Source organism: Drosophila albomicans, chromosome 3, assembly GCF_009650485.2.
Source record: "Drosophila albomicans strain 15112-1751.03 chromosome 3, ASM965048v2, whole genome shotgun sequence".
Lineage (NCBI taxonomy): Eukaryota > Metazoa > Arthropoda > Insecta > Diptera > Drosophilidae > Drosophila > Drosophila albomicans.
In genome coordinates this window covers 37,222,593-37,248,634 of record NC_047629.2, presented here as the reverse complement: position 1 = coordinate 37,248,634, position 26,042 = coordinate 37,222,593, and the positions used below count along the sequence as shown (strand labels likewise).

Genomic DNA, 26,042 nt, shown 5'->3' with positions numbered 1-26,042 from the left:
TCAATCAATTTTGTGTGGATCAATCAGCCAATCAATCACTTTTGCAAACATTAACCCATCAGTTTGTCAATCAGTTGATTAACAATGTCTGAAATTTTTCGCTAGTTATTCAACAAGTCATTCAATCAATACATGATTGAATCTATGTGAACTACATTCAGTCTATCGTCAAATCAATCATGCGATCTAAAAACAATCAAATCTTTTATATTTATACACTCCGCATGAAGAGTATCAGTTTTCGAGCAATCAGTAAAACGCGCATGAATCTTTAGGATCTTCAAAAATGTATCCAGAGTTTGCCATATTAATTCATTCGAAACTCAGTCTTTCAATCTTCTCGACAATTACTCGATCCCGAATCAATGTTAGAAGTCTTCAATCAGCTGATGAAACAATCTACACACAAAATAAGAAATACTGATCCCAAAAAACACAACAAATTATATTTTTTTCAACAGTTTATTATTGCGTTTATAATGTTTTTTGAGAGACTAAGTAGTTAGTTATTTTGAGCCATCGTAAATGTACAATTGAATTACATATAAAGTACCACGACGACTTTCCTCCGATTGTCGCTTTTCTCTTCACATACTCCTGGTATCAATATCAGTTCAAACGCAACCAAAGACAACACAGTGAGTACTCGAACTCGTACTCGTTACACACTCATACTGGTAAAATGGGTATCTACAGATACAGACATCTACAGTGCTGGCCAAGCAAATAGCAACGGGGGAATAAATAATAAAATATTTTGATAAAACAATAAAGTATAAATAAAGTATAATTTATTTGAATGAACATTTAATTTAAATAAAATTTAAAGTAGTTGTCACTTATGTTGTGCTATTTGCATGTCACGCACTGTAGACACGTCTCGCAGCTCTCACTTAATGAGCATACATGGCTAAGCTTAAGCCTAGGAGCTAGGGCTAAGTTACAGATAAATATTGCATACGCTATAGCCTTAAATGGTGATGAGGTAAGCCGGCAGCTAGTAGTAGATAGTAAAGATATAATAGATAGAGATACAGATACAGAGAAAGAGAGAGAAGGAGAGCTATGAAAACGACCTACGGCCGGCAATGAATAAATAAAGTACTCTTAGTTGTATTCGTAATAGAAATAAGTATACGAACTGGGGCACACACAAACACACAAACACGCTCTAATAGAGGGGCGACCCCCCTTGTTAAGTATTAGTTACAATTTCAGTTTAATTTTAGGCACACACGCAATTGTTGCAATTGCAATTACAGAGCGCGCAACTTGCAACTGCAACACAGTGTAACGTGTAACGTGCAGCTTGCGGCACACACAAGTCTCGGGTCTCTTGATCCGCAGCCATGTGGGTGAGCAGCATTTTAACTTTGGTTTTCGATTTGTTTTATTTTTTTCTCTCTATTTTATTTGCTGTATTTTTTGCTTACATTGTCGCAGTCGCTGCAGTTGTCGTTGTCGCTGTCTCGGGTTTCAGAGTGCAACATGCACGGCAACGCCCCCCTCCGCCTGCCGCCTTCCCTCCTACACTACCCTGGGGCGATGGGGTCGCTCGACTTGTCGCTGTCAATCAGAAACGCGCACACAACTCAACTTTTATAATTAGAAGCTACCGCTGCCGTCCCCACGTCGGACATCGACTTGAAGCTACGCCTTGTGCCACGCCCTTAGCGGTCATGCTTTAGGAGCTGCAACGTTGTCGTCGCCGCTGTCGTTGTCGGTGCATCAGAGGATGACATGCGGGCCACCTTAGCCACTGGCGACTCAATTTCAGCATCAGAATCGTCGTGCACGTTGATCTCTTCATCGGAATCCGACGAAGAATTGTCCACCATCACCGTCGACCCCGCTGTCCCCGCCAATGTCGCCGCTGTTGTCACACACTCCCCACCCGGATAGTGCAACCGCGAGCGCTGCTCCTCAGCAACCGTTAGCGAAGCAGCCACCGCATATTGTCGAGCTAGGCCAAGAGCAAAAGCTGCCGCGGATGGCGAACCAACCAGACTGCGAAAGGCGCTGCGTTCGCCGCCCATCGAAAGTCCCGAGTTTGGACTGCCGCAAACACCTCCCGAAGTTGGAGAATGTTGCTGCTGCTGTTGTTGTTGCTGCTGCTGCTGCTGATGATGATAGTGGCTGAAAAGCTGCAACGCAGCCGGATGCGCGGGCAAGTGATGGTGATGTCCAGGCGGTGCGGGAGGTAACGCGTGCAGCGGGTGCATCATCACAGCAGGTGGTGATTGGGCCGAGGATAACGGCGAGTCAGCGCAGAGCAGCGATTGATGAGCCAAAGGCGTTGTGGGCGCCGACGTATTGCTGTGTGTGCTGGGCGTGGGTGAGCTGGTGGCGACTGGACCATCGTTGGACTGCTGCGAATGCATAGGATTGGCGGGACTGGAGCGCTGGCGCTTCAGCAGATTCATACGCTGATGACGACGCCACTTGGCGCGACGATTTGAGAACCAAACCTGTTTGTTTGTTGTGAAGATTGCCGTTAGCTGTTGCCCCAAAAGCTAGAGAGAGTGGGCAGTATCGAGACTTACCTGAACACGCGCCTCGCTGAGACTGGTGCGACTGGAGAGACGCTCCCTGGTGCTCACACACGGATAGTGACTCTTGTCGAACTCCTTCTCCAGCTCCTCCAGCTGCTCCGGACTGAACGTGGTGCGATTGCGTCGAAACTTGGGCTCATCATCATCGTCCAGATAATCCGAGTCAATCTGTCGATTCTCATCTGCCGACTCCAGCGTCTCGTGGCTGCCCGAACCCGGTGAAATGGCTCTATTCATAGGCGCAGCGCTGCCCAGCAGATTAGCAGAGCTCAAACTCAGACTTCCAGGCGTCGAGTTGCCTGCACTCGGTGGCAGATTCGCCAGCGTGGGAGCAGCCACGGGCCACAGCGCTGAGGGTGGCGGCGGCACGGGGGAGTTGCCAGCTACACTGCCCGGATGCCAGGTGAAACTGCCGTAGGGATGCGGCGGTGGCGGATACAAGCCATAGGCAGCGGTCCGAGCAAATTCGCTGGCCACACGTTCCGCGGCGCGATTGCGCAGAATGCGATTGATGCTGCTCACCGAGGGTGCTGTGGCATTTGTGCAGACACCTGCGTAGAGTTTGTGCTTTTTAGTTACTGAAACTTCAATTGCTGCCGCTCGCGATGGCGTGCAGATAATCCAAGGCTCAAGCTCGAGATTGATTTGCAACTGCAATTACCGGACTTACCTTCAGAGATTAAACGCTCTCGTATCTCCCAGGCGAAGATCGTTGGATTCTCGCGTTTGTATTGCTCGATTTTGGAGACGACTGTCGGTGTGGCCACTTTTGGCTTGGAGCCACCAATTAGTCCAGGTGGTCGCAACGAACCTGCGGAAGCAAAAACAACAGCACAACACAACACAAATGGTTAATAACAATAATGAGACAATTGTTGCATCGATCGCAAGCATAATTTCTGCGGCAACCCACGCTAAAATTGTGCTGGCTACTCTGGCGTTTAATAGCTTTATCAAGCCGCATCATCAGACAAGCGACAAGGAGCTTCCCTTGCCTCTTAACACGCTTACTCCTGTTCCCGACTGCGGCGATTAGGGCACGTTATGATTAATGAGCCAACAGAGCAAACCGCAGTCGTTCGAGGCGTTTATGCAACTTTAAGTGCCCAAATTATGCACACCGAAGGACCGAAGGCAGGAGTCGACATAAGTAGGGATAGGGTTGGAGTTACACAGAGAGAAAGGATCAATCAACTCGTTAAAAATAAATATACGGAATAAACATTACCACACATTCAAATTTTGTTGGTAAAACTTGACTTCACAACAAAAATTAAAATAATTTAACTTCGTTCATATCACATTTGTTTATGTTTTTTTTTGTAATTTAATGCGCAAATAGTTATTCTTATGATCATTGGGAGCTGTCTATATTTTTTGTAAATACTTTTCAATACTACTTGAATTTTTCTTATTTTATTAATAATATTCATTAGAAATCCACGATATTTTTATTTTGTTCTATTTATTTATCAATTATTATTTTCTGCATACAGTTATTTATAATATCCATCAACTGCAATTTTTTTAAATAACTTTTCTTCTCTGTTCTTGTTAAGTTTTAATTATTTATCTATATCATTATTATATTTACATTATTTATCTTAATCACTAAAATGCAGTTAGATATTGAATTAAACTCTCAATCTCTAGCAAAATCCAAAGAAAATTAGAAATCATTCGAATTGTGTAATGAATCGATAATAAAATTCAAAAACTGCTCTTATAATTATCAATAACAGGAAATGTTTAAAGTGTACTTTTTTGGTTTGAATATTAGATCAACCTTTTCTCTCTGTGTATGAATTGCAACGGGCACTGGGACTGGGACAACTTGGGTTGTTACCGTCACACTGACATGCCTCAGCGGTCAGGATAATAACGTTATGTTAACATTATGCGTAATTGTGTTTATCACATACAAATTGGCAACACACACAAATCGAGCAAAGTGTTTATCGCACTGTCCCCTCTCCCCTATATAACTGCTGTACTTACCCAAGAGTTTGGACACTGCGCCCTGCTGTGTCAGCATGTGCTGGGCAATGTCATAGCCACGCAGGCCGCCAAAGCGCGAGAACTCCAAGAGGCGATGCTGCGACATCAACGCGCCGAGTGTGTTGCCCGTGGCAGCCGCTGCTGCTGCCGCCGCCGCTGCTGCGGCTGCTGTGGCTGCTGTGGTGCCAGAGGCACCGTTGCCACCAGCCGCAGCAGCCGTGGAACCAACGAAACCTGGTGGTATTTGCACAGTTGTTGGCGCTGCTGTTGTCGGTGTTGTGGCTGCTGGCGATGCTGCCGCGGCTGCTGCTGCTGCTGCTGCTGCCGATGATGCCGACACTGCAATTGAACGAATTGAATGATAATTGGCCATTGTTATCAAGTGTTGCTGCTCTACTACTTTACTTTACTTTACTGTACTGTGTGTTGCCCGTCACAATGCTTAATTATGATAAATTAATGGTTAATTGTGTTGACGTTGTTTCTAAAAACGAGCCAAAACACGACAAAGTCGTGCCGCAACAACAACAACAACAAAAAAACAATGGCGTTCCTCAATTGTCGCACAACATTCATAAAAAAAATGTGCTCGGAAAGCAAGAAAAAGAGACTTTCTTGAATGGATTTCTGATTCGCAAATTCGAGCGCAATAAAAACTAAATTAAAATATTTAAACAGCTGTGTGTTGAAGTGTGTGTGTGTGTGTGAACCTAAACTGCTGCTGTCGATTTGGCATTTTTCCCCACCCCCATTTGTTAATTAGCAATAAATGGGTTTAACTTTCAAAAACAAATATTTTGTCGAAATTCATTTATGAATTTGTTAGCTGCTTTATTGCGCACTCGAAGTTAAACTCTGCTATCGATTGGCAATTGCCGTCGGCAATCGATTTGTATTGTTGGTACTTTAGTATGCTTACTGCTGTGTGCTCCCAGTGTTGGCAATCGTTGGGGATGTGGCTCCATTTTCCAGTGTGCGATGCCAGAACTTGCAGCAGTTAGCGAGCCAAAGTCACGGTTCAAGCTCGGCTCTATCAACATGTCCGTAGCCGTTTTAAATATCGTAATCGCTGTACGGAATCGATTTGATTTCCAATCACAATTTAAGCTCTTATATATTTAGTTAGTTAGCACTGTCACAGTCACTCTTCGTCTCACTCTCTGTCTCACTCTGTTCACAGTTCACAGTTCACGGCGGCAATTATTGATTATGGGCTACAATAGCGAATCGCACTTTAGTGGCAAACGGAAACGCAATTCGGCCAATTAAATGCATAACGTTCTACGATACACCTCGCATCACCCGCGCACATTGCACAACCGATTATTGATGATGATATTAGTTAAGTTGCCTTTTTGCCTTTGCCGTGTGCTGCTGCAGTTGCCCGTCTTCAAGCGACGACGTTTTTGTTGTTTGTGTGTGTTTTGTGTTTTCCCGTTTTAACGTTGTTCTCGTGAAAGCCGCTCTCAGCACACTGAGTGGCAGCCGCAAGTGGCTTTCATTTCACCTGGGCCTAGGTTCGCTGCCGTCGTCACTCCACTCAATTCTCGTTTCACTCAATCGCTTGAGTGCATCTGACGCGCCAACCGGTTTTTCAACTTCGGCGCACATTCATAATGGCGGCCGTATTCAGGCGCACTGTGCGCGTGTGAGCGGGACGACAGTATAGCATCTGCCAGTTGGCGCACACACAATTCATGCAATTACACATGACTCTCTCCCCCCTCTCACACACCCGACGACAATCGAATCGGCGCTGAGCGCGCTAAGTAGGCAGTGGCCAACGCGCTCATGACTGCGTCTAAGCGTATAAACAACCAGCCTCAGGAAAAAGAAGAAAACTCCGCAAATGTTGCTTCTACTCGTTTCTCTGTGTGTGTGTTTGTGTCAGGGGAAGTGCAATTTATTTATGAAAAGGAAATGCTTATGTGTACATATGCATCAAATAGTGATAAGTATGCTTGGAAAATTGTCGCATACCAAACAAATATCAGACTGTGCAACAATTAAAACTTACTTGAAAAGAAAATGAATGCAAGTTTACAAACATGCACGCTTCTGCTCACCTTTCAAATATCGAAAAACTTTTTGATTAATTATTTATCAAATAAATTTCAATTAAATTCAATTACCTTAAGAGGTGGAAATTTTTATTGAAAGAGCTGCAACCCCTATAATAAGCATAAACTAAACTTTGTATACAAAATTAAATTTAAAACTAAACTAAAATTGAAAAATAGTGTTTAAAACATATTCAACTTGTTCTTAAGTCATCGCAAAAATTAATAAATTGTAACTTAAGCTTAACTTAACTCAAATTAATTATTTTAGTTTCATATTTGAAGTATTTATTGTAACTGCCGCATTTTTTAAATAAAATATTTTTATTAAGTTTAAAAAGAAAAGGAAGAACAAACCACAAATTTATATTGCATGCCTATCTCATTTTCCACCTAAAGTATGGCATATGAGGGTATTAATAATTATTATTAAATTTGATGAGGATAAACATATTGTGTTGGCCACGCCTCCTTGATTACGTTGTGGTGAAAGGAAAGACAATTATATGCTTGAGTGCATTGATCTCGATATTCGACTTGATATTAGACATGCACGCATATGTTTCAGCGAAGCACAAATAGAGCTAAGTTCTTCAATTAATTAATGACATATACGTTTGGTCAAACATAACTTTAGGCTTTACTAAGTTAATTTAAAATGTGCTCCTTTTTTAATATATAAATAAAGTACAAAATAAATCTAATTTATTTCTATAAGCATTTTTCCCATTTTAGTCGATTAAAATTCACAACTTGTCCCAAAATTTGAATTTTTCATTAATTAAAATTGCCCTAAAAGGAGTTTCTAATTTGCAAGCATTAACAGAATAAAGATAGATATATAGATCAGTTAAATTTCTCATAAATTTTTCAAATAATTCTCAGTTATTTCAAATGCTTGCATATATGTACATATTTTTATTTCATTTCTTGTGTTGACTTATTTCTTATATGTATTGCGGCTCAATGCATCATCAGGAAACTTGCGCTTCAGAGAGTTTAATGCACGATTTGAAGATCAAAACCAGCTGCCAGATATGTTATGTACGTCAACTTAGAGAAGCTCAAGATTTGCTCAGTGTGCAGAATGCGAATGCGATCAGGTTTGTGGACTCTGATCTTGTCTTGTCATGTCTTCGGACTCGTCTTTCTCTCTTTCACTCTCTGTGTGTTTGTGGTGTGCGTGATGAATGATTGATGCGCTGCTTGGGCAAGGCGACTCAAATCTGAATCGAAACTGCAACTAAGCTACACATGGCGTGATTGGCAAACCACACAGAATGCCTCTTGCTTCTTGCCTCTTGCAACTTCGGGGCATTGGCAAATAGTGCTGGCTGCACAGAAGCCAAATTGCACTGATCCTTTGTGATTTGATTTGGCTGCTTGCTGCTGGCGGTGATCATCTCAAACGAAGGCAATTACCCAGTTCCTGGATTAATAGAACATAAAACTGCGCACATGTTCAAGAAAAAAAAAGAAAAATGCTTAATATTCCATAACAAGATGTCTCACTAACGGCTCCACAAAAATATTGCACAGGAAAATGAGCTCAAATATTTTTCTACGACAGACAGAGAGCAACATATGAAATGCACATAACATACATATGCAGATAAATCAAATTGTGAAAGGTAAATCATGAATGAACTGACGACGACGATGAAAGCTGACGATGACGCTCAAGTGCTTTCATGCCAGAGATCCAGAGCAAACGCAAACAATCGAACAGGAATAATTTACTATGTAAATAAGATGTGAATCGAGCAGTCCGACTTGGAGTTGGAGTTGAAGATGGAGATGGAGATGGCGATGGAGTTGGGAACGGAGAAGGGGAAGCTTGAGAGTAGCGTGCGCCCTCGCGCCATCAAGTGGCACTTCAACAATCAAGCATTCACACAAGCAGATGGTTCGCAGCCAGGCCGCAAGCGACCACCTTTAACGAAATTTCATTTAGTTTTAGCCTGTCATCACGGCGCAATCGCAATCCCAATCTCGCTGCTGACTCGCCTCAATGTGTGTGTGAGTGTGTGTGTGTGTCTATACGCGTATGCACAACGAACACTCGCTTTATTGAGTGTTTGTTTACCTAATTCGATTACCGATCGCGTCCGTTCGCCATAATCCACAAAACACTTGACCATTTGGGTGGCACACATACTATATGTATTGTGTCGATATGTATATATGAACATACACAAATATGCATATAGATTGTATTGACCGACGACCAACGTCCGACGACCGATGAACGGTGAACGACGTGGCCCGTGGTCTTCGAGCACGCAATCATTACGGAGTAATAAGGTTGCTGCCTTAATTTAAGAGCTTTAAAGTATGCAGTTGATTATTCATCGCTCAAGATTGTAAGTTTCTGCTCTCTGTATCTGTGTGATTGTGTGTGTGTGTGTGTGCCTGCGAGTCATAATCACAATGCAATTGAAGTGACGGCTTGGTGCACCAGGTGTGTGCTTAAGTCCCCACACATGCTACCTACTTTAATATTATGTGTTTTGTTGTGCGAAATTTTATCCACATGCCCATACATTATTGTTTATGACTTAATTATCATCTAATGTTTGCTCATTGACAAATCAATAATTACTAAATAGAACACATTAATTACTCACCCATTGCAGCACTTTAATTATAGTTTTTATTTTTAATTTTCGTAAGTATTCAAAATTTTGAATTGGCGCCGATTACACTCGATCTTCTTCTTGCTCCCTATTGGTTAGCGATATTAGTCGATATTAAGTCGAATAATCAATCAAAAACCGATGCTTCTCCTGTTGTTGTAAAAATTATCGATAATAATGGCAAATTATTTAAATGAAAGTAAATAACTACACAATGAGTGCCGTTTTATCAATTGCTTATTCTAAATCAAATATTTCATTAACTTCTTGCTAATTAAAAAGCTTAGTAAATATATACGCTGTTAAATATTTTTAATTGAGCGCTAATTGTCTATCGAATAAAACTATCGCAAGTTGAATCTTATCGAAATACCAAAACATATAAAATAAATACTTTTTCTCTTTGGTATAATTCGAGAACCAAGTAACGGTCACGCTGAGTGTCAGCTCCGAGTTGACTGCACGCACACAAATTACACACGAAAGTATAGAGATATTGTTATTTCTGTGAAAATAAAAACGTCAAATTATGCGTACCGTGCTTTTGAGCAAAGCCGATGAGGTCTATCTGGAAAAATGCGCTCAAGAGCACAGTTTCTCGTACGGCATAATCGTTGGGCATGTAAGTTACCGCTCCTTTCGCCGGCCGTCGCCACGTAGATTATTTTGTTGACTCTATTTGCCACCTCCCCCACCCACTTTAATACAGCAAGCTGACTTAACCAAGAGCATTGTTGTGCACTTGGCCCGCAACAATGAGGAGGATGCCGACTTGGAGGACCTAAACGATGTGAATTTTACTATTCGCGATGTCAACTCACAGGCGCTGGCATCGCAGTGGCTGAGTGCTAGCAAAATGTGTCCCGGTTCCTTTGACGTCATAGGTTTGCATTGCCCCTCCCCCTCTCAGGACGCCCACCTGTGACTCAATTTCATAATTTATCTTTGTCTCTTCAGGTATTTTCATATCCTCTACGCTGTCCGAGGTCGCCGATGAAAACAGCGATGAATTTAAGAACGCCAAGAAGCTGTTCTCCGATGTCTACGAGTGAGTACCGAATTTAATTACACCCGGCAGCCATACTCTAGTAGGGTATTTCAAGTGAGCGGAAATTTAAAATGTATAATGAACATAAGGAGACATTTCCGACCTTAAAAAGTATTGTTCATATATATATATGTCCTACTCATTTCCGTCTGTCTGTGTCCGTTTATCAGAAAACATAGATCTTGGAGACTATTAAAACTAGAGTCACCAAATTTTGATTACAACGCCTATCAAAAACAATTTTTAGTTCAGATTCAATTATAATTTTGTTTTAATTATAAGTTTACGCTGCATTTGCTTTGAGCAGAGTAATTGTAAAATACATTCGATTTCAAGTGCTAACCGGATATTTTTCAGTCGAGCAAACTCGCCCTTAGCCTAACTACGTTGTTAAATGTTGAAGAAATGATCTCATTTGATACACTGCATGATTTTATATTCCTTAAAACCTACTTGTCGGGTATTTCACAGCCGAAACTCGAGTTTAGCTGTACTACCTATTAAATGTTGAACTATTGAACTAATTTGACTTTTATGTTTGTAGTTTACTGCTGCAGAGCAACAGCTCGTTTGGAGTGTACACCACAGATATGGCACAGACTGAATATGTATTTCTCGCCTACTCGCTGGCCGACAAGAGATTACTCTGCAAGAACTTTACCTACGGGAAGTAAGTACAAACTGTTTAGATATTAATACCAAAATTAATTGAGTTGAGTGCTCGGGTTAGGGCATTAAGATTTGCTGTTGACTTACATATGTATCTTGTATGTTCTTTAATCAATTATCTCAATTAAACTCTACTACTCTAAGACATTGCAAAAAATCGTATTTTACGGCAAACATAAAATGCATTATATGGTAAATAACATAACATATTTGAAATTTCAACTACCTACAATACAAATACACTTTTGAATGTTTATTAACGCGAATGTTTTTTATCGTATATTCACTAAGTTCGTAGTTTCGTTTTATGGATTGCATTTTATGTGTTTCGGTTTTGACTCTAGATAACAATACTCTATATATACTATACTATACTCGTTGTGTGTTAATTATTATTCTGTAGTGCTTTTGCGAAAACAACTTGTATGATTCATCCTTATTAATGTGTGTATATTTTATCTTAGCGGCGGCACGTTCACCAAAATGGATCATCGCTTTGTGGAGAAGCCATTTGAATGGATACCGCTCGAGTGCAATTACGATCTGGACGATGTTATACCCATTATCGATCCGGCACGACGCATTAACATCGAAGAACAGTTCCAAAACATTATATTGACCATACGCAAATATCTCATCGCCAGTGAGGTGTTTTTACAAAACGAAATCGTCGAGGACACCATCGATTTGCAGACGTACATAAAGAAAAAGAAACAATCGGATGACAAATTGAAAACCTCGTCAAGCACAAATAGCACAGCATCGGGCAGCAGCACAGCAACGGGACCAGCTTCAGGACTGCATTTGTTATCCTCGGATGACGGATCCAATGGCAATGGCAATGTGATACGTGCCAGCATTGTGATGCCCGTCAAGTGTCAGCTGAACAGTCCGGCCAACATCAAAATAAGCGAATTTAATGGCACGCTACGGATGAGCGGCATGATCTTCTCACGGATTTACTGCAATTCACGCAACACAATCGCGGATGTAAAACGTTTCGTTCGCGACGATGTCTTGCGTTCGCTGATCACACGTATTCAAGTCTATTGTGATGGCTTGACCGATCCGCATGTCTCCAACGAAGCTGTCTACATCAGTGAGCCACCGCGACGTGTGTTCTTCAGCATTCCGGCAGATGGCGCCAGTCCGTCGACCAGCACCATACAGTTCTCGGAGTATCTGTTCCGTGGCGAAGCCCCCACCGTTGCCGTCTCGCAGGCCAAGCAAGTGCTCGATGTTGAAATTGATCCCGAAGCGATTGTCTTGGATGCCGAAGGTCTACCAGATAGCAATTTCACAGCCAGATTTCAGGAGACCGATAATGTGGATGATAATCGTACCATGTCTAGCTCGATGCCAAAGCGTGAACTATCGCGCAGCCTCTACATGGTGGGCATTGCAGTTGCCCTCTTGGTGCTGCTCGCTTCGGTGGCGCTGCACTACGTCATGGCCTGATAGTAGTTGGCTGGATGGATGGATAGAGGGAGGGAGGGAGGGATTTGTTGATGCGCAACCTTATATAGATTACATACTAGTATGTGCAAACACACGCTGTAGTATGCTGGTGAATCTTGTGATGGTTTTTTTTATGATACACAACAACTATACTCTTATTGTCTAGTAGAAGAAATGTAAAAATGACCCGTTAAATAGTTTTATTATATTGAACGCCTGAACGGGCAGCATTTAATACTTATTGTAATAAATTAAAGTATGAAAAAAGCAATTTTTGCTGTTTGTTTAATTTGTGGTAGTAATCTACAATTAGTTGTTAGCTGCAAACAAATTAACTAATTTCTTTTTAAATTAATGCGCCATCTGTTGACGTAAAATGGTGAGTCATTGCCCGTGACCTGCCTTAATTATCCAGTGTGTTACAACTGTTCTCAGTCTGTCGCACTCTATCGTTCTCAACTGCTCTCTCGCATCCACACTCAGTCTACACTATTGAACTGTTCTCGGCTTGCTGAGCTGCTCTTCCACACGCATACAATCAAGCCAGTCTCACAACCATTCTGTTCCCAGCTGCTCTTTCTAACGCCTACTAGCCTCTAGCGTAAACATCCAACACTGCTCACACACAAACACAGACGCAAACGCAGCCCCTGCTGTGGGTGTCAAACTGAACTGAGTTATATTACGTTCCACTTAGAGCCCTCAACGTAGCACGCGCTTCACCTACACACAGTGGAATCTAATTATGGCGCGCGACATTTGAACTCGTTAATGCGCCAGCTTTTATTATTTACAACGTTTCGCTGTGAATTATTAAAATATATTAAGACAATTATGTTAATTCGTATACCTTTATTAAATAATTTATTCCACTAGTTTATTGCTCAGCTTAAAGCTATCTACCAACACTTATTTTTTCCATTTATATAAATTTTCTCTAATTCTCTGTAGATCGAAATTCTTATTTAGAAACGCTGACAAATCTTAGCTAGTTAGTTGAGTTAGTTTAGTTAGTGTTAATTTCCATTCGTAGTTTATTTTACGTATTTTAGTTCTGTTTAAAATAATAAAACAGTTTTCGAGTCGAGTTAGGGGAATTCGCCTTTTCAAGGGGACACAAAAGGACTCGAGTCATTCATTCAGATGAGTACTTATACAAGTATAGGAGTATGTTTAGTATTTACATGATGAGATTTGCTCGCAAGCGATTTAAAAAAATGTATATAAGTATCTCACAGCCTCTGAAACATAACGAACTTAAGCCTAAATTAAATCTAGGGACTCGAGGAAATACTTATAGCGTAATATACTAACTATCTAGTGCATCTTGCAATTGCCATCGCAGTTGATCACTGACCACACCCAATCCACATAGTTTGGCACCTTGGCGTAGATGCCAAACTTGTTGCGCTTGGCACAGCCATCTCCAAACGAAGTAATGCCAAAGATGGTCCACGGATGATTGGGTTTAGTCGTATCCCGACAGAGCAAAGGACCTCCCGAGTCCCCGGCACAAGTGTCTATGCGACCTCGACGATGTCCAGCGCAAAACATGTTCTGAAGATAGAAAATATAATAATTACAAGTTCCTTTAAGACTCCGTCACCTCCAACCTTTGTTATGGTGTAATCCTGGTACACACTTCTGCAATTGTCCATGGGAATGATAGGCACATGTGCTTGGTGCAAGATTCGAGTGCCAATCACCGCCCTATTGCGTCGCTTACCCCAGCCAATGACTGTGCAGTCCACATTCTTGGGCAATTGCTGGTAGGGACGTGGTAGACAAGAGTAGCGTATCCAGCTGGTCGAGTTCACAGGTTTCGGGAGTCTGAAAGTGGGAGAAATGTATGATAAAGAGAAATTAAAGCTATCTTTGCGTGGTCATTAAATTAAATTGTTTAGCAAAGAGAAATCTCGAATACTAAGCGTAATTTATGTTGCTACAATTTCGCCATCCCAAATTTATAATAATTAGATAATAACTACGTAGTTATATGATATTAGTCCAGTTCAAGTAAAATTTGGAAAGTCGATAAACGTTGGCAAATACAATCGGAGATAGATAGAGTAACTTACTAAACTGTGATATAATCCGCTCATGTTAAAGCTTATCAGATTAAATTACAATTGACAATGTGTCAAGAGATATTTAGTAGAAGTAGTTTATTTACTAAACTATACTATAATCTATTCTCCTTTATTGTTGTACTTTTTTAGTGTTTAGCCACACTGAGAATATGACCTTAGCTAGCTACCAAACAAGTTTATTTTGAAGTCGATGGACATACGGTACGAAAAAATACTATAAATTCAATCATCAGGAGTTGACCCATGTACTCACCTTAAAAGCGCCACATCGCTGTCCACGGTGCGCTTATCGAAGTTGGGATGCTTGAAACTCGTCTTGACACGCAGCGTCACCTCGGTGCCATCGTCGTAGCTGAGATTGTGTTCCCCAAAGCGCACATAAAGAACTTTGCGAACACAATGTGCCGCTGTAAGAACCCAGAGAGGAGCAATCAAGGTGCCACCGCAGAAAGCTTCCTTAAAGCGATTGAAGATCGCCACCTGCCAAGGCCAATGTCCTTTTTCAGCACGCCTGCCGCCAATGATCTTCAGCATGTTATTCATGCTTTGCGGCGCCTGGCCACATTGCAACTTAAGTGGGGAATACTCTGGTCCGCGATAGCCACGCCCACTCATTATGACATTCACATCGTTTTTGCTCAGCGCTGCTGTTCCCGGTTCCGTGTGCATGCGTCGCATGGCAGAGACGCCTCCAGTGCTGGGTCGTGTCTCGTAGACAGGAGCTTTCTGCACTTGCGTCTGCAGCCACTGCTGGCAGAAACTGTTCTCCGTGTAGCAGTAGGCGATCTCACGCAGCACCTCACGGCCACATTGATCCATCACGCGGCACTTTCTAAGAAAAGGAAAACAGATACGCAATGAAAGGTACTTAACGGAAGATTTATATGAGAAACATAATATTATACTAATATTTACTTTAAAAAATTAAAAAAAATTCCAGTTTAAACGTAAAATTTTTGTTAAGCCTCATGTTATAATTAAATAAATAATAAAATCACTTAATTCGTAATTGCAGAATTGAAAATTATAGAAAAAAAATTGAGTTGAATTTGCTTTTAATTATTAAATCTTACGTTGTTCATAAAATAATCATGAAAAATGATTATAAATCTACTAATAAGAGCGTCTTGAACTATTAATACATCACCTTACGCTTTTTCTCTTAAAAAATTTCATTAAGTATACGCATATAACCATTATTAAGTATACGCCAAGTAAACGATCTCAACTTACTTGTAACGTCGTGTGGTGCATTTCGGTGAGCATCTCGTCCAACGGCTCCATTTCGTGTAGAGACGTCGATGTCTGGACACAAGTCCATCTGGCGTATTGCGTTCCCAGGTAATGTTGCGATATTCTCCGTACTCCTCCGAGTCGGAATAAGCATTATCTTGATCCATATCAAAGTCCTCGTACTGGAAGACGTCGCCCTCCAATCCGGAGTCGCTCTCTACGCTGCCTAAACTGCGCTGCCGCGAGTTAAACGAACGCTTCTCCAGATAATCCTCGAAGTCATCGTCTATATAGTTGGGACTGGGCTTAGGTCTGGGCTTTGGCCTTGGCTTGGTTCTCTTCTTGTTCCTCTGCCTCGCGTGTTGTCTGGACTGCTGACGCGCCTTTTGCCTGCTTCGCTTAAGCACAAAGAAGTCACCTTGATCCTCTGGAAAGCTTGAGTCGTCATCTTCCTCCTCCACTTCCTCCTCTTCAATGGGATAGAAATGCGGCGGCTTGCGATGTACAACCTCAGCAGAGTCTGCATCCCAAATGGGACCATGGTCGGGACTGGGATGTGGACTGGGATGTGGACTGGGATATGGACTGGGATGTGGACTGGGATGTGCTTCAGCTATATGTGCGCGGTAAGTTGGCCCACCAGCTGCAGCTGCTGCAGCATTAATGATGATGGATGGCGGTTGACTCTGGGTGTTCGGGAAGTGATGCTCTTCTTTGGACTTATGCCACTTCTCAACGGGATGACAGCTAAATAAAAACAAGGCAGAACATTTTATTGAAAAGTGCTCGACTTTAATATACCTGCTACCCATATTTAGTAAACAAACGTATGTGTATAATAAATATGTATATCAAATATAGTTGCAACTGATCTTCACTCCATTAAATAAGTTTTAAAATGTTTAACGTACGATCGTAATAAAGATAATTTATAAACAAACATTGTAAATATAGATATTTGTTTGTCTTCCGATGCTTTAAAACTATGCTCATTCAAGAGTCGTTGTAAGTTTTAAAGTTCGTTTTATGAGCATAGAAAATATTGGAAGCAATGAATACAAACGAAGTGGTAGACATGATCATGCTATAAACGCTATTTAGTAGTTTAGTATATAGTCGAAGCTGCCTCTTATTGCCTATTACTTGCTTTTACGATTGTCATTAAATTCATATGCCTTTTTAATATAGAAAATTTATAAACAATCGTTGTAAATATAGATGTTATTAAATATATCATAATTATAGTCGGATACTTTAGAAGTATGCTCCTCATTCGCTTTGCTTTCTAAAGCTTGTTTAACTTTCCCAAATAATATTGTCATCATGAAGTCATATTTGAGTTCCAGATAATGTCAATACAGACAGACAGTCTATTTAATAATGCACTTTATAGAATCAAAGCTACCTCTAGCTGCCTTGTCTTTACGATTGCCATTAAAATAATACGCCCTTCTATAACATGTTAAAATAGGGAGTATTATGAAATCGAATCCCCCTCGCTGAGATCGAGTTTCAGTCGCCAGCATCGATACTTACTGCAGACACTTGCGCTGCTCCATGTGCTTGGTGTGTCCGCACTTCCGCTTCGCTTTGCAGTAGCGTTCCCTGTGCCGGATGCAATCGTCATCGCACTGTGTCCACTGTGTCCAACGGCTGAAGGGATGCGCATGATTGAGCGATCGTCGTCGGCCACTCCAACGCTGATGACTGTGCGATGGCATGTGGAGACGATGCACTCGCTGTCCATTGTGCCAATGAGAACCATGGTATCTATGATGACCCAGTGCATCATTGAACTCGGCGCGTATGTGTCGCTTTGCTTCCTGCACAAAGCCACACTGCAATAACATAAAAAACACAAAAAATCGCAAATCTTTCATTGATTACTCGAGTCGCCAGCAAAGTTCCCCATTTGTCGAGCGTCGCAGACATCTTAACGATTGCCAAGGCAACAAAAAGACAACAACAAAAACGAGACCACAATTACATAGAGTGTATATATTTTTATATACTATACTATGCTATGCTATACTATATATATATATATATGCCCGCCAGTGTGGATAATTCAGGCCGCAGCCCCGCGCGAAAGTAGCGCAGGGGATGGAAGATGGAAGCGATGCATTTGAGGTGTCATTGCTCTCGTCTGACTCAGGGCGCTGCATCGATGCATTTATGCTTCCAGCTCCCAGCTAAAAATAACATAGATCTCCGCTCTCCCGGCACACCACATCACAGCACATCATCCACCAGCCAGCCAGCCAACATCGGGTGGCATATCCCTTTTTTCCTGCCTCAGTTTCAGTCGCAGTCTAATCGAAAATAGGTTGCGACTGCACGATGCCGTCGTAAAAATTGGCTCACAAGTTCCTGTTGTAATGGATGACGGACCAGCTCTAAAGGCACTCTAGTTACCCTACAATTAGTTTAATGTTTTTTCTATCTGTTTATGAGATCATCTCGCTCTCAGCATCTATGTGATATATTCTTCTCAAAATTGACATCCAGTTTTCTATATTTGTCTCCCTGTTAATGCACATTGTAAACTTTGCATTATATACAAATGCAGCCTTCGGGCATGCATTAAGAAAATTATCTAATTCAATAACTTTTGGATTAATTGAGGTCTCGGGCATGTAAATAATTTTAGTTTACTTTGGCCTCGGTCAACCCTGAAAATTTGATTCTAAATGCATTTGCAAGCCTTGAATTAAATTTACTACTAAAATTAGACGACAATGTTCCAATAATATAAACATATGAATTACTTAGTATAAGAAATTTAAAAGAATGTTGGTAAAATTGATACCCTAGGCTCCGAAAAGTATGCCTATAACCTTAGATTCTGTATTAAAATAAATTTGTGATTCTTTAAATGTTGAACTCAATACAAAATAACATTATTAAGGTTAAATTACCTTATAAGCAACCAAATCTTTTTAATATTTCCTTATTCATTCGTGTGCATTCATTGATCAACGAGGATTAAACGAAGGCAACTTTCAGAATTGTAATTGTAAATTTGAATTGTAACACAAATTTTGACAGAAAATAGTTAATATTAACACCTAGATTTTTAACCACATCCTATAAATTTCGAGTCTTTAAGAAACATTTTCGTTGAGCTCATCACAATATATTCTACCTTATAAGAAACAAATTATTTTACATTCCTCAAAGTAAAAGCTTTCTTTAGGTTCAAGCTATTCCCAGGGAATAAAGAAGAAATTAAAAACAAAAACCCAAATTGAAACAATTTAATAGCCATCACACCTTGTCCCATAGAAAGCTAGGTCATGCCAGAGTTGCCTAACCTTACCAATTTTGGTGATTGAACTGCGACTAACTGTAACACTCACTCACTCATGCGGAAATCGACAAACTGCACGAAAAATCATTCAAGGGTACTCGATACCGTTTCGTTGCCGGGGTCACAGATACGAGTATCTATCTATCTATATACATATACATATGTATGTATTTAACAGATATGTATCAGAACATAATATAGTAGACCACAATGGGATTACTCAATTTGGGGACCGAGATAATTGCTGCACAAGTTGTGAGTCGACAAATTTGTAAATTATTCACAGTTCGGCAAGAGAATTGTATTCGATTGACATCACGAATATGTGAATTCGGGGTTGTGTGTCAAGTGGGATTGCCCCATTGTTGTGTGTTTAGTGCTCACCTGACTTGGGACCACAAGCTGTAAGAGTGCCAGCCATTTGAATATGTTGTAAATTAGCCACATGGCTTTTATGGTATTATTATTTGGTGATGCTTTAGCCCCGATTCTTCTCTGAACAACAATGGCAAGCTCTGGAATTATAAAGCAAATAAAATCATTAAGTATTTATTTGGTTCTGCTGTCGTATTTAATACGTTTTTATTGCACATAATTTATTTCATTCAATTTCATTCTATTATTATATTTATTATAGGGAAATGAAATCATCGAGGTATTATTTCCTTCCTTAGATTTCAAGTTAAATGCTTAAATTTCGTTTATGTTTTTATTCTATTATTTTATTATTTAAATGTTTAGTATTGATTGAATCATTGATATAATTTTGAATATTTTTTGCAGTATTTCTAAATTATGGATTCATTTTTAATAATGATTAATTACTATTACTATGCAATTATATATTTATTTCCATTTATTCAGTTAATTTAAATCACATTATTTAAGAATTGAAAATATAAAGAAAAACATAAACAATTTCAATTCGAAATATCAATGAATTTTGATAAACAATAGTCTTTTGATGTATTATGTACATTCAAAATGCAAATCAAAAAAAAAAAAAACAAAAAAAAATGTTTATATTTCACAAAAACAACAACCGATCAAGATCAAGATCGCTTTGAGAGTGCGGGAGTTGATATTTGCATGTAAGTTATATAAGAACGAGATCACTGAAATGAAAAGATCATAAACAGATCGAGTTAATGAAATGTTTATGCTACTGTCAGTTTATTCACTTTGCCAACGAAATGATTGCATATGTTATGAGTACTCGTTATATCATATGCGAACATATTCTCTATGTGTGTAGTACAACATGTAAAGCTGGCACAGTCCAATGCTATGCCCGAGCAATTAACTTGTTTAATTTGGCCTAACTAATCGGCTAATTTGCGTCAAAAAAACAAAAAAAAAAATGAAGCACAATCACAACCAGTCAGATCTTTGGGCGGCGCACAATTAAACACAATTCCGATTTTTGTTTCGAATTTATTTAGAGCAGACAGTCAGACACTGACGCAGTCAAACGGCTTGCCCAGCCAGGGCTAAGTATCAACTACAAAGCAAAAATTTGAACTTGCAAGAGACCTTAAAAACTCGACGATCAAACGCGTGGGCATGAGAAAAAAAAAAGTGAAATTATTTCATGTACTCATGTAATTACAAACAGACAAACAGATGAGCAAAAATTAAAAACATAAAGATAAATTATTTTTAAAAATTGAAACTGCGGCTGCTCTTTGACGAATGCGAAGAACCCAAAGAACCGAACGCACTGAATGAGATTCACTCGATTCGATATCAGATACTACGAGTACCCGTTGAATACACTATGCATTGACTTTTGGTCCGTTGCATCCCCCCTTCCCCCACCCCCAATTAATATCATTAACTTCAAGTTGCACTGTGGAATTTAAAGTGGCAACAGCAGCACTTGATTATGCTGAACAAAAAACACTCACAATGTACTCGTATATTTATTTTTCTGAAACAAGTACAGGCGATCTTACGTCAATGTTTGTACGCTGACCAAATTTAGATAAGATTCATGTGAATACATTCAACACTCATTGCATATATGGTCACGTATTGTCCCTTTAAGGATGCAAACAAAAGGCAGACGGGGCAACAAAAATAAATCACGGTTTCTGGCTACTTCAGTTGAAGTTACACAATTCCTGTTTTTCCCAAAAGATTTCTGGGCTTTTACAGGAAGAAAGAATAAACCCAATCAAGCACACTTTCTATACCATTTGCATTGAATTCTCGAAGAGTAAACTGAATAGAAGAATACATACGTCAACTGAAAAATGCAAAAGAAATATTTTATACTGGATACCCAAAATATGTAAAATATAAATACTAAAATATTCGCATTTAGTCCTACAAAATTTCTTGCTCAAATTACAACATTTTCTCTGCCTACATATATCTACATTCTACAAACTCATTATACCTCTTTTTGACATAGATGAATAGGACCTTCCGAAACACTATATCATCAGTCTGTCATAAGTTTGTTTTGAGTAGTTGCTGATGCTAAAAACTGATGTGTTTTAAAATGTATCTCCAAGAGAATCTAAATTTAATTTCTATATGAATGATTGCATCAAAAACTATTTTGATTTCACATGAATTATATGAAAAACCAGAGCATAAATAGTCGAAGAACATAAATTATAGTCACATAAATCGTTGGCACGCAGAAAACAATGGTTTTAAAACGTATTTCAACAAAGTGTCGCCGCAAAACAAAAAGCGCTATAAAAACTTTAATCAAATTGTTGAAATTTAAAAGAATATCAAAGTGGTTTAATGACTTTCTGAGAACACACATTTAAAATAAATAAAAACACATAATAAAAATTTCAAATGAAAATTCGCAAATTGAGTAACAAATGTCATTCAAGAAAAACATATTTAGTATTTGTTGTGATTGTCGGTATAAGATTGCGAGTTTTCCAAATGATTGTTGTTTATTTACTCGACCGACGTCGTAATGGGTGTGTTACGCATGTAGTGTTTATGTATTCATAAATGAATGTAATCCTCAAATTAACCCCAGTTGAGGCCCCAACATGGCTATCTGACAGTGCGCCGGATCTCACATGGTTGAGTAACTGTCACTCTGGATTGCGTACGGAATGTTCGTATACCAAAAACTCAACAAAAAAAAAACATTATCAGAAACAAAACCACTAGAAACTATTCTTAAACACCTGACGACATACGCATACATATTTATGTACACACACACACACATACTCGCACACTCAAACATTCGTCTCCACATACATTCTTAATTTAGAACGCAGCGCGAACGCTAAGCATCCCAATGACGTCGCAGTCGCAGTCTCAGTCGACGTCAACTGCGACAGCAACTGAGTGTTGGAGATGTGGACGCGGATGCGTTGTCGGGTGTAAACAAACCGTTCGTCATAGCCATCACTGCGCACCCCTCAACACCGCTGAATGCCACAACATCACCTCTTAAGACCCCACCGAGTCTAAGTGCGATTAACTTTTAACTTATTAGCGCAATCAAATCCGATAAACATGGGGTATATCCATGAATCAGTAACACCCACAAATTGAAGCTGATCGATGTGAAATTCCAGTTCCGCCCACATCAATTATGATCTGTTCCATATATATGCTGAACATTTCAATAAAAAAATCACATAAATTGCATTAGAAAAACATATTGTAGTGTTTTTAGCAATTTATTAGATTTAACATATGTTTAGTACTACCATATGATCGATCAGCTAAAAATAAAGTAGTCAAATTACCAAACTTTTTAAAAACATCCAGAAGAATTATAATATTTATGCTGAAAGTAATTTAAATTGCTGTACTATTTAAATAGGAAAATTTAACTTTTGGAACACATTATTTTAATTAACTTGTCCAATTCTAAAGTGAAATCAGTGCGCCTAAAAATAAATTCAATAATTTGATTATGTTATGTTATGGTACAAAAACTATAAATTCCCAAGTTCAAGGGTTAACTGAAAAGACGGGACAATAAGAAATAGAAAACTGACATATAAAAATTAAATTGTAATAGAACCTGTAACTTAACTGGTTATGTTACCCTTGTCAAAAAGCTTTATTGATAAAACCTTCAATTTCAGGGCCTCCATTAACATGTCTTGATCTACATATGTCGCCGTTGAAATCAAGATAAATGTATTTTAAGTATGTACATAAGTAAATAACAAGGAAAACGCAAAAAATATTTTTGGCAGGTTCAACTGATTACAGGGTATTTAAAAGTGTTATACACTGGAGTCTACTTGTTGTATACACCTATGAATGGGCACTCATGAATGAAAAAGTACGCATTTGATTAAGCAACAACAACGACGGGCGGCAAAACGCCGAGAGAAATAAAATTGTAACAACACGTTAGTTAAACGCTCGATAGTCATCAGATTGGCCGCGCACCAGTTGCCAGTTGCCAGTTAGTCAGTTAGCCAGGCCAATGCCCATGTCTCTACTTGCTGTGCTAGCCACAAAGTCTGGCACTGCCAACGGGCCAACAGAAGCCGGCAAATGCAACTGACAGTCACAGCGGGGAAGGGGAGGAGGAGTGACGGGGCTTGCCTACGGGTCTGTTTAACGAAATGCAATTTTAATGGCGCTTACGAAAAATAATAACAACAACAACGACAAAAGAGAAGCCGAAGTATCGAAAATACGAATTGACGACGCTACTGTGGGGGGTTTGTTGTTGTGCTGTTCGCTGTTGTTGTTGCTTACGTCTCGAGTGGGCAGCGCCAGTTGTTAGTGGGCAGTTCTTGTCGTTCGTCTTGCCATTCGTGTTTACAATCGCACAATACATTTACAAACGTCTGTCTGTGTGAGTGTGTGTCGGTGTGTTTATACATGTCGTGTGCAGATGATGGGCAGCCACGACGGAAGTTGAATATGTCAAGTTGTCTGCCCATCCAGTTTTTTTTCAGTTTTGTTAATTTTGATTAGTGGGTTCTTTTTTTTATTGAGCCCAATATCGTTTTCGATTTCTGTTGTAATACGCAAAAAGCCTTTAATAGTTTAGTGCGCGACAATTTGATACACAAATAAGCACACACGCACACACACACACACAGATTCAGAGGCAAGTATTTATATTAGCGGATGTTGTTGGCCATAAATCATGTTTTGCCGTCGCCGCTCAAAACACGCGGCGATGCAATCGCAAAGAAGCTTCGATCACAGCGACAGCCTCGCTCCCTCCCCCCAATCTCTCCCACTCTAAAATCCGCAAAAACCCACCCCACACCACACACTATACACATCAGCAGCAGCAGCAGCACATTTTCAACACATGTATGCGTTTATTGCAGTCCATTTAGAAGATGCACACACACACGCACACACACAGTAAGATGTAAATATGTATATATTTTTCTGTCTGTCTGTCTGTCGGTGTGTACACACTGCTATTTTTTGTTATGAATGAAACGTTTATGTTCATAATTGGCGCAATGTCCCTTGCAGCTGCACTTGGAATGTACATAATTAAATATTTACATACTTGAGTATGTTTGCATCTCGAATGTATTATGTATGTATGTTCATATGTACATACATACTCGTGCATATATTTATAAAATAAAAATCAATGGAAACGGCATGACGACATCTAATAGAGGGGCCGACGCATTGCTAATGCCATTGTTGCGTTTTATCGCCTTTCAATTGAGCGCGGGTATGGTTAATGATTTTTTATTGTTATTATTTGCATGTTAACCAATCGAAGGCACCTTTCAATTAGAGGCTACTGCTGTCTGCCATTTACCTTTTTACCAAAACCAACAACAACAAAACATACAGGGTCACTCAGCTGTCGCACAACAATTTCCGTTAATTTTTCGCACACTTAATTTGATTTTAATTTTGGCTTTTTTTTGTCAAACACTACGAAATCTATTTCGACGATGGAAATACGAGGCAAGGAAAATCTCGAAAAGTGTTTTTCCCGATCGGTCAGCTTGCAGCTTCCCAACAACGCACGAGACACGAACACACAACCGATCGCGTCGCTGTCTTCTCGAGAACTGAACGCCAACGCCGAGCGTTCGCTTCAAGCCGAACGACAGCACCAGTGTTGCCAATTCTTCTGCTCATAAAATAGCTAAAGTAACATATGAAAAACGCTAGAAACCGCCAGACAATTAGGATGATAGCCAAAATATAAAGCTACGTTAGTAAAACAATATTTTTATGAATTTGATTTTTTTATTAAGTATTTTTGATTAGTAAATTTCGTCAATCATGCCCTATTCTATTGATCTGTGAAATTTGTTCCCGCACAACAATCCCAAATGGTCAATGGGGCTGACCAATGCAGACTTATGGTTGTTTGTCTTGGTATGTGCGTGCAATTCACAAAGTTTCGTATTAATGGTGCATTTGCAATATTTACAAAAGCATTTTGGATCATCGGCTGCACCTAGAGGCAACCAATTCTTAAAGAAGGGGTCTTGCAACTAAGCATGACGCGGTTTTTGTTTATAAATCTTGGGCATTTTAACTGCCCCACACGATCGTTTTGGAAATTGTGAAATACCCAGATGGTCATGTATATAGAGTATAAAACTAGTAAAAACTATAAATCGATAAAAATGAAAAGATCTTTTGGCATATCGACGTTTTTTACCATTGCAATGCAAAATTACTGCAAGGTTTTAAAGTGTGGCATAGTAAAACATAAAAATACACAAAGGTACCAGATGTTTTTAAAAAACTAAAGTTCCATCAGTTTTGTTTTGCAAATAGCTATAATTCCCGCTAGCCGCTAGTTTTCAATTTATCCCGCATTTTGCTTTTGAAAACCGTCAGATCTAGCGGGGAAATAGCTAAATTGGCAACGCTGGACAGCACACCAAAAAAAACCAACAACAACAACAACACCAGAGACTATTTTCCATATTCACACACACATACGCCGTTTGTGCTCTCGCACAGTGGGCCGAAAGCAGCGACATGCGGCGCAAGCGCAAGAAAAATAAAAGTGTAAAAACCCCTAAGCGTG

General features: G+C 39.7%; 3 protein-coding genes across 3 annotated transcripts; 1 reads left to right on the top strand and 2 right to left on the bottom strand.

Moving 5' to 3' along the window:
• Nucleotides 1-476: 476 nt before the first annotated feature.
• LOC117570739 (paired box protein Pax-6) lies at nt 477-6,025 on the bottom strand. The gene is made up of 5 exons (XM_034252561.2): nt 5,470-6,025; nt 4,551-4,889; nt 3,223-3,363; nt 2,544-3,103; nt 477-2,468 (listed from the first exon to the last, which is right to left on the bottom strand). Exons 1-5 carry the CDS (start codon nt 5,588-5,590, stop codon nt 1,671-1,673), a joined length of 1,959 nt encoding a protein of 652 aa, XP_034108452.1. The 5' UTR covers nt 5,591-6,025; the 3' UTR covers nt 477-1,670.
• A 3,649-nt stretch (nt 6,026-9,674) lies between these two features.
• On the top strand, nt 9,675-12,692 carry LOC117570092 (protein odr-4 homolog). Its single transcript, XM_034251538.2, has 5 exons — nt 9,675-9,868; nt 9,956-10,130; nt 10,204-10,294; nt 10,839-10,964; nt 11,428-12,692. Exons 1-5 carry the CDS (start codon nt 9,776-9,778, stop codon nt 12,419-12,421), a joined length of 1,479 nt encoding a protein of 492 aa, XP_034107429.1. The 5' UTR covers nt 9,675-9,775; the 3' UTR covers nt 12,422-12,692.
• A 557-nt stretch (nt 12,693-13,249) lies between these two features.
• LOC117571153 (uncharacterized) lies at nt 13,250-25,051 on the bottom strand. Its single transcript, XM_034253160.2, has 7 exons — nt 24,807-25,051; nt 19,439-19,569; nt 17,281-17,582; nt 15,745-16,491; nt 14,765-15,343; nt 14,035-14,251; nt 13,250-13,978 (listed from the first exon to the last, which is right to left on the bottom strand). Exons 2-7 carry the CDS (start codon nt 19,499-19,501, stop codon nt 13,739-13,741), a joined length of 2,148 nt encoding a protein of 715 aa, XP_034109051.1. The 5' UTR covers nt 19,502-19,569; nt 24,807-25,051; the 3' UTR covers nt 13,250-13,738.
• Between the last annotated feature and the right edge of the window lie 991 nt (nt 25,052-26,042).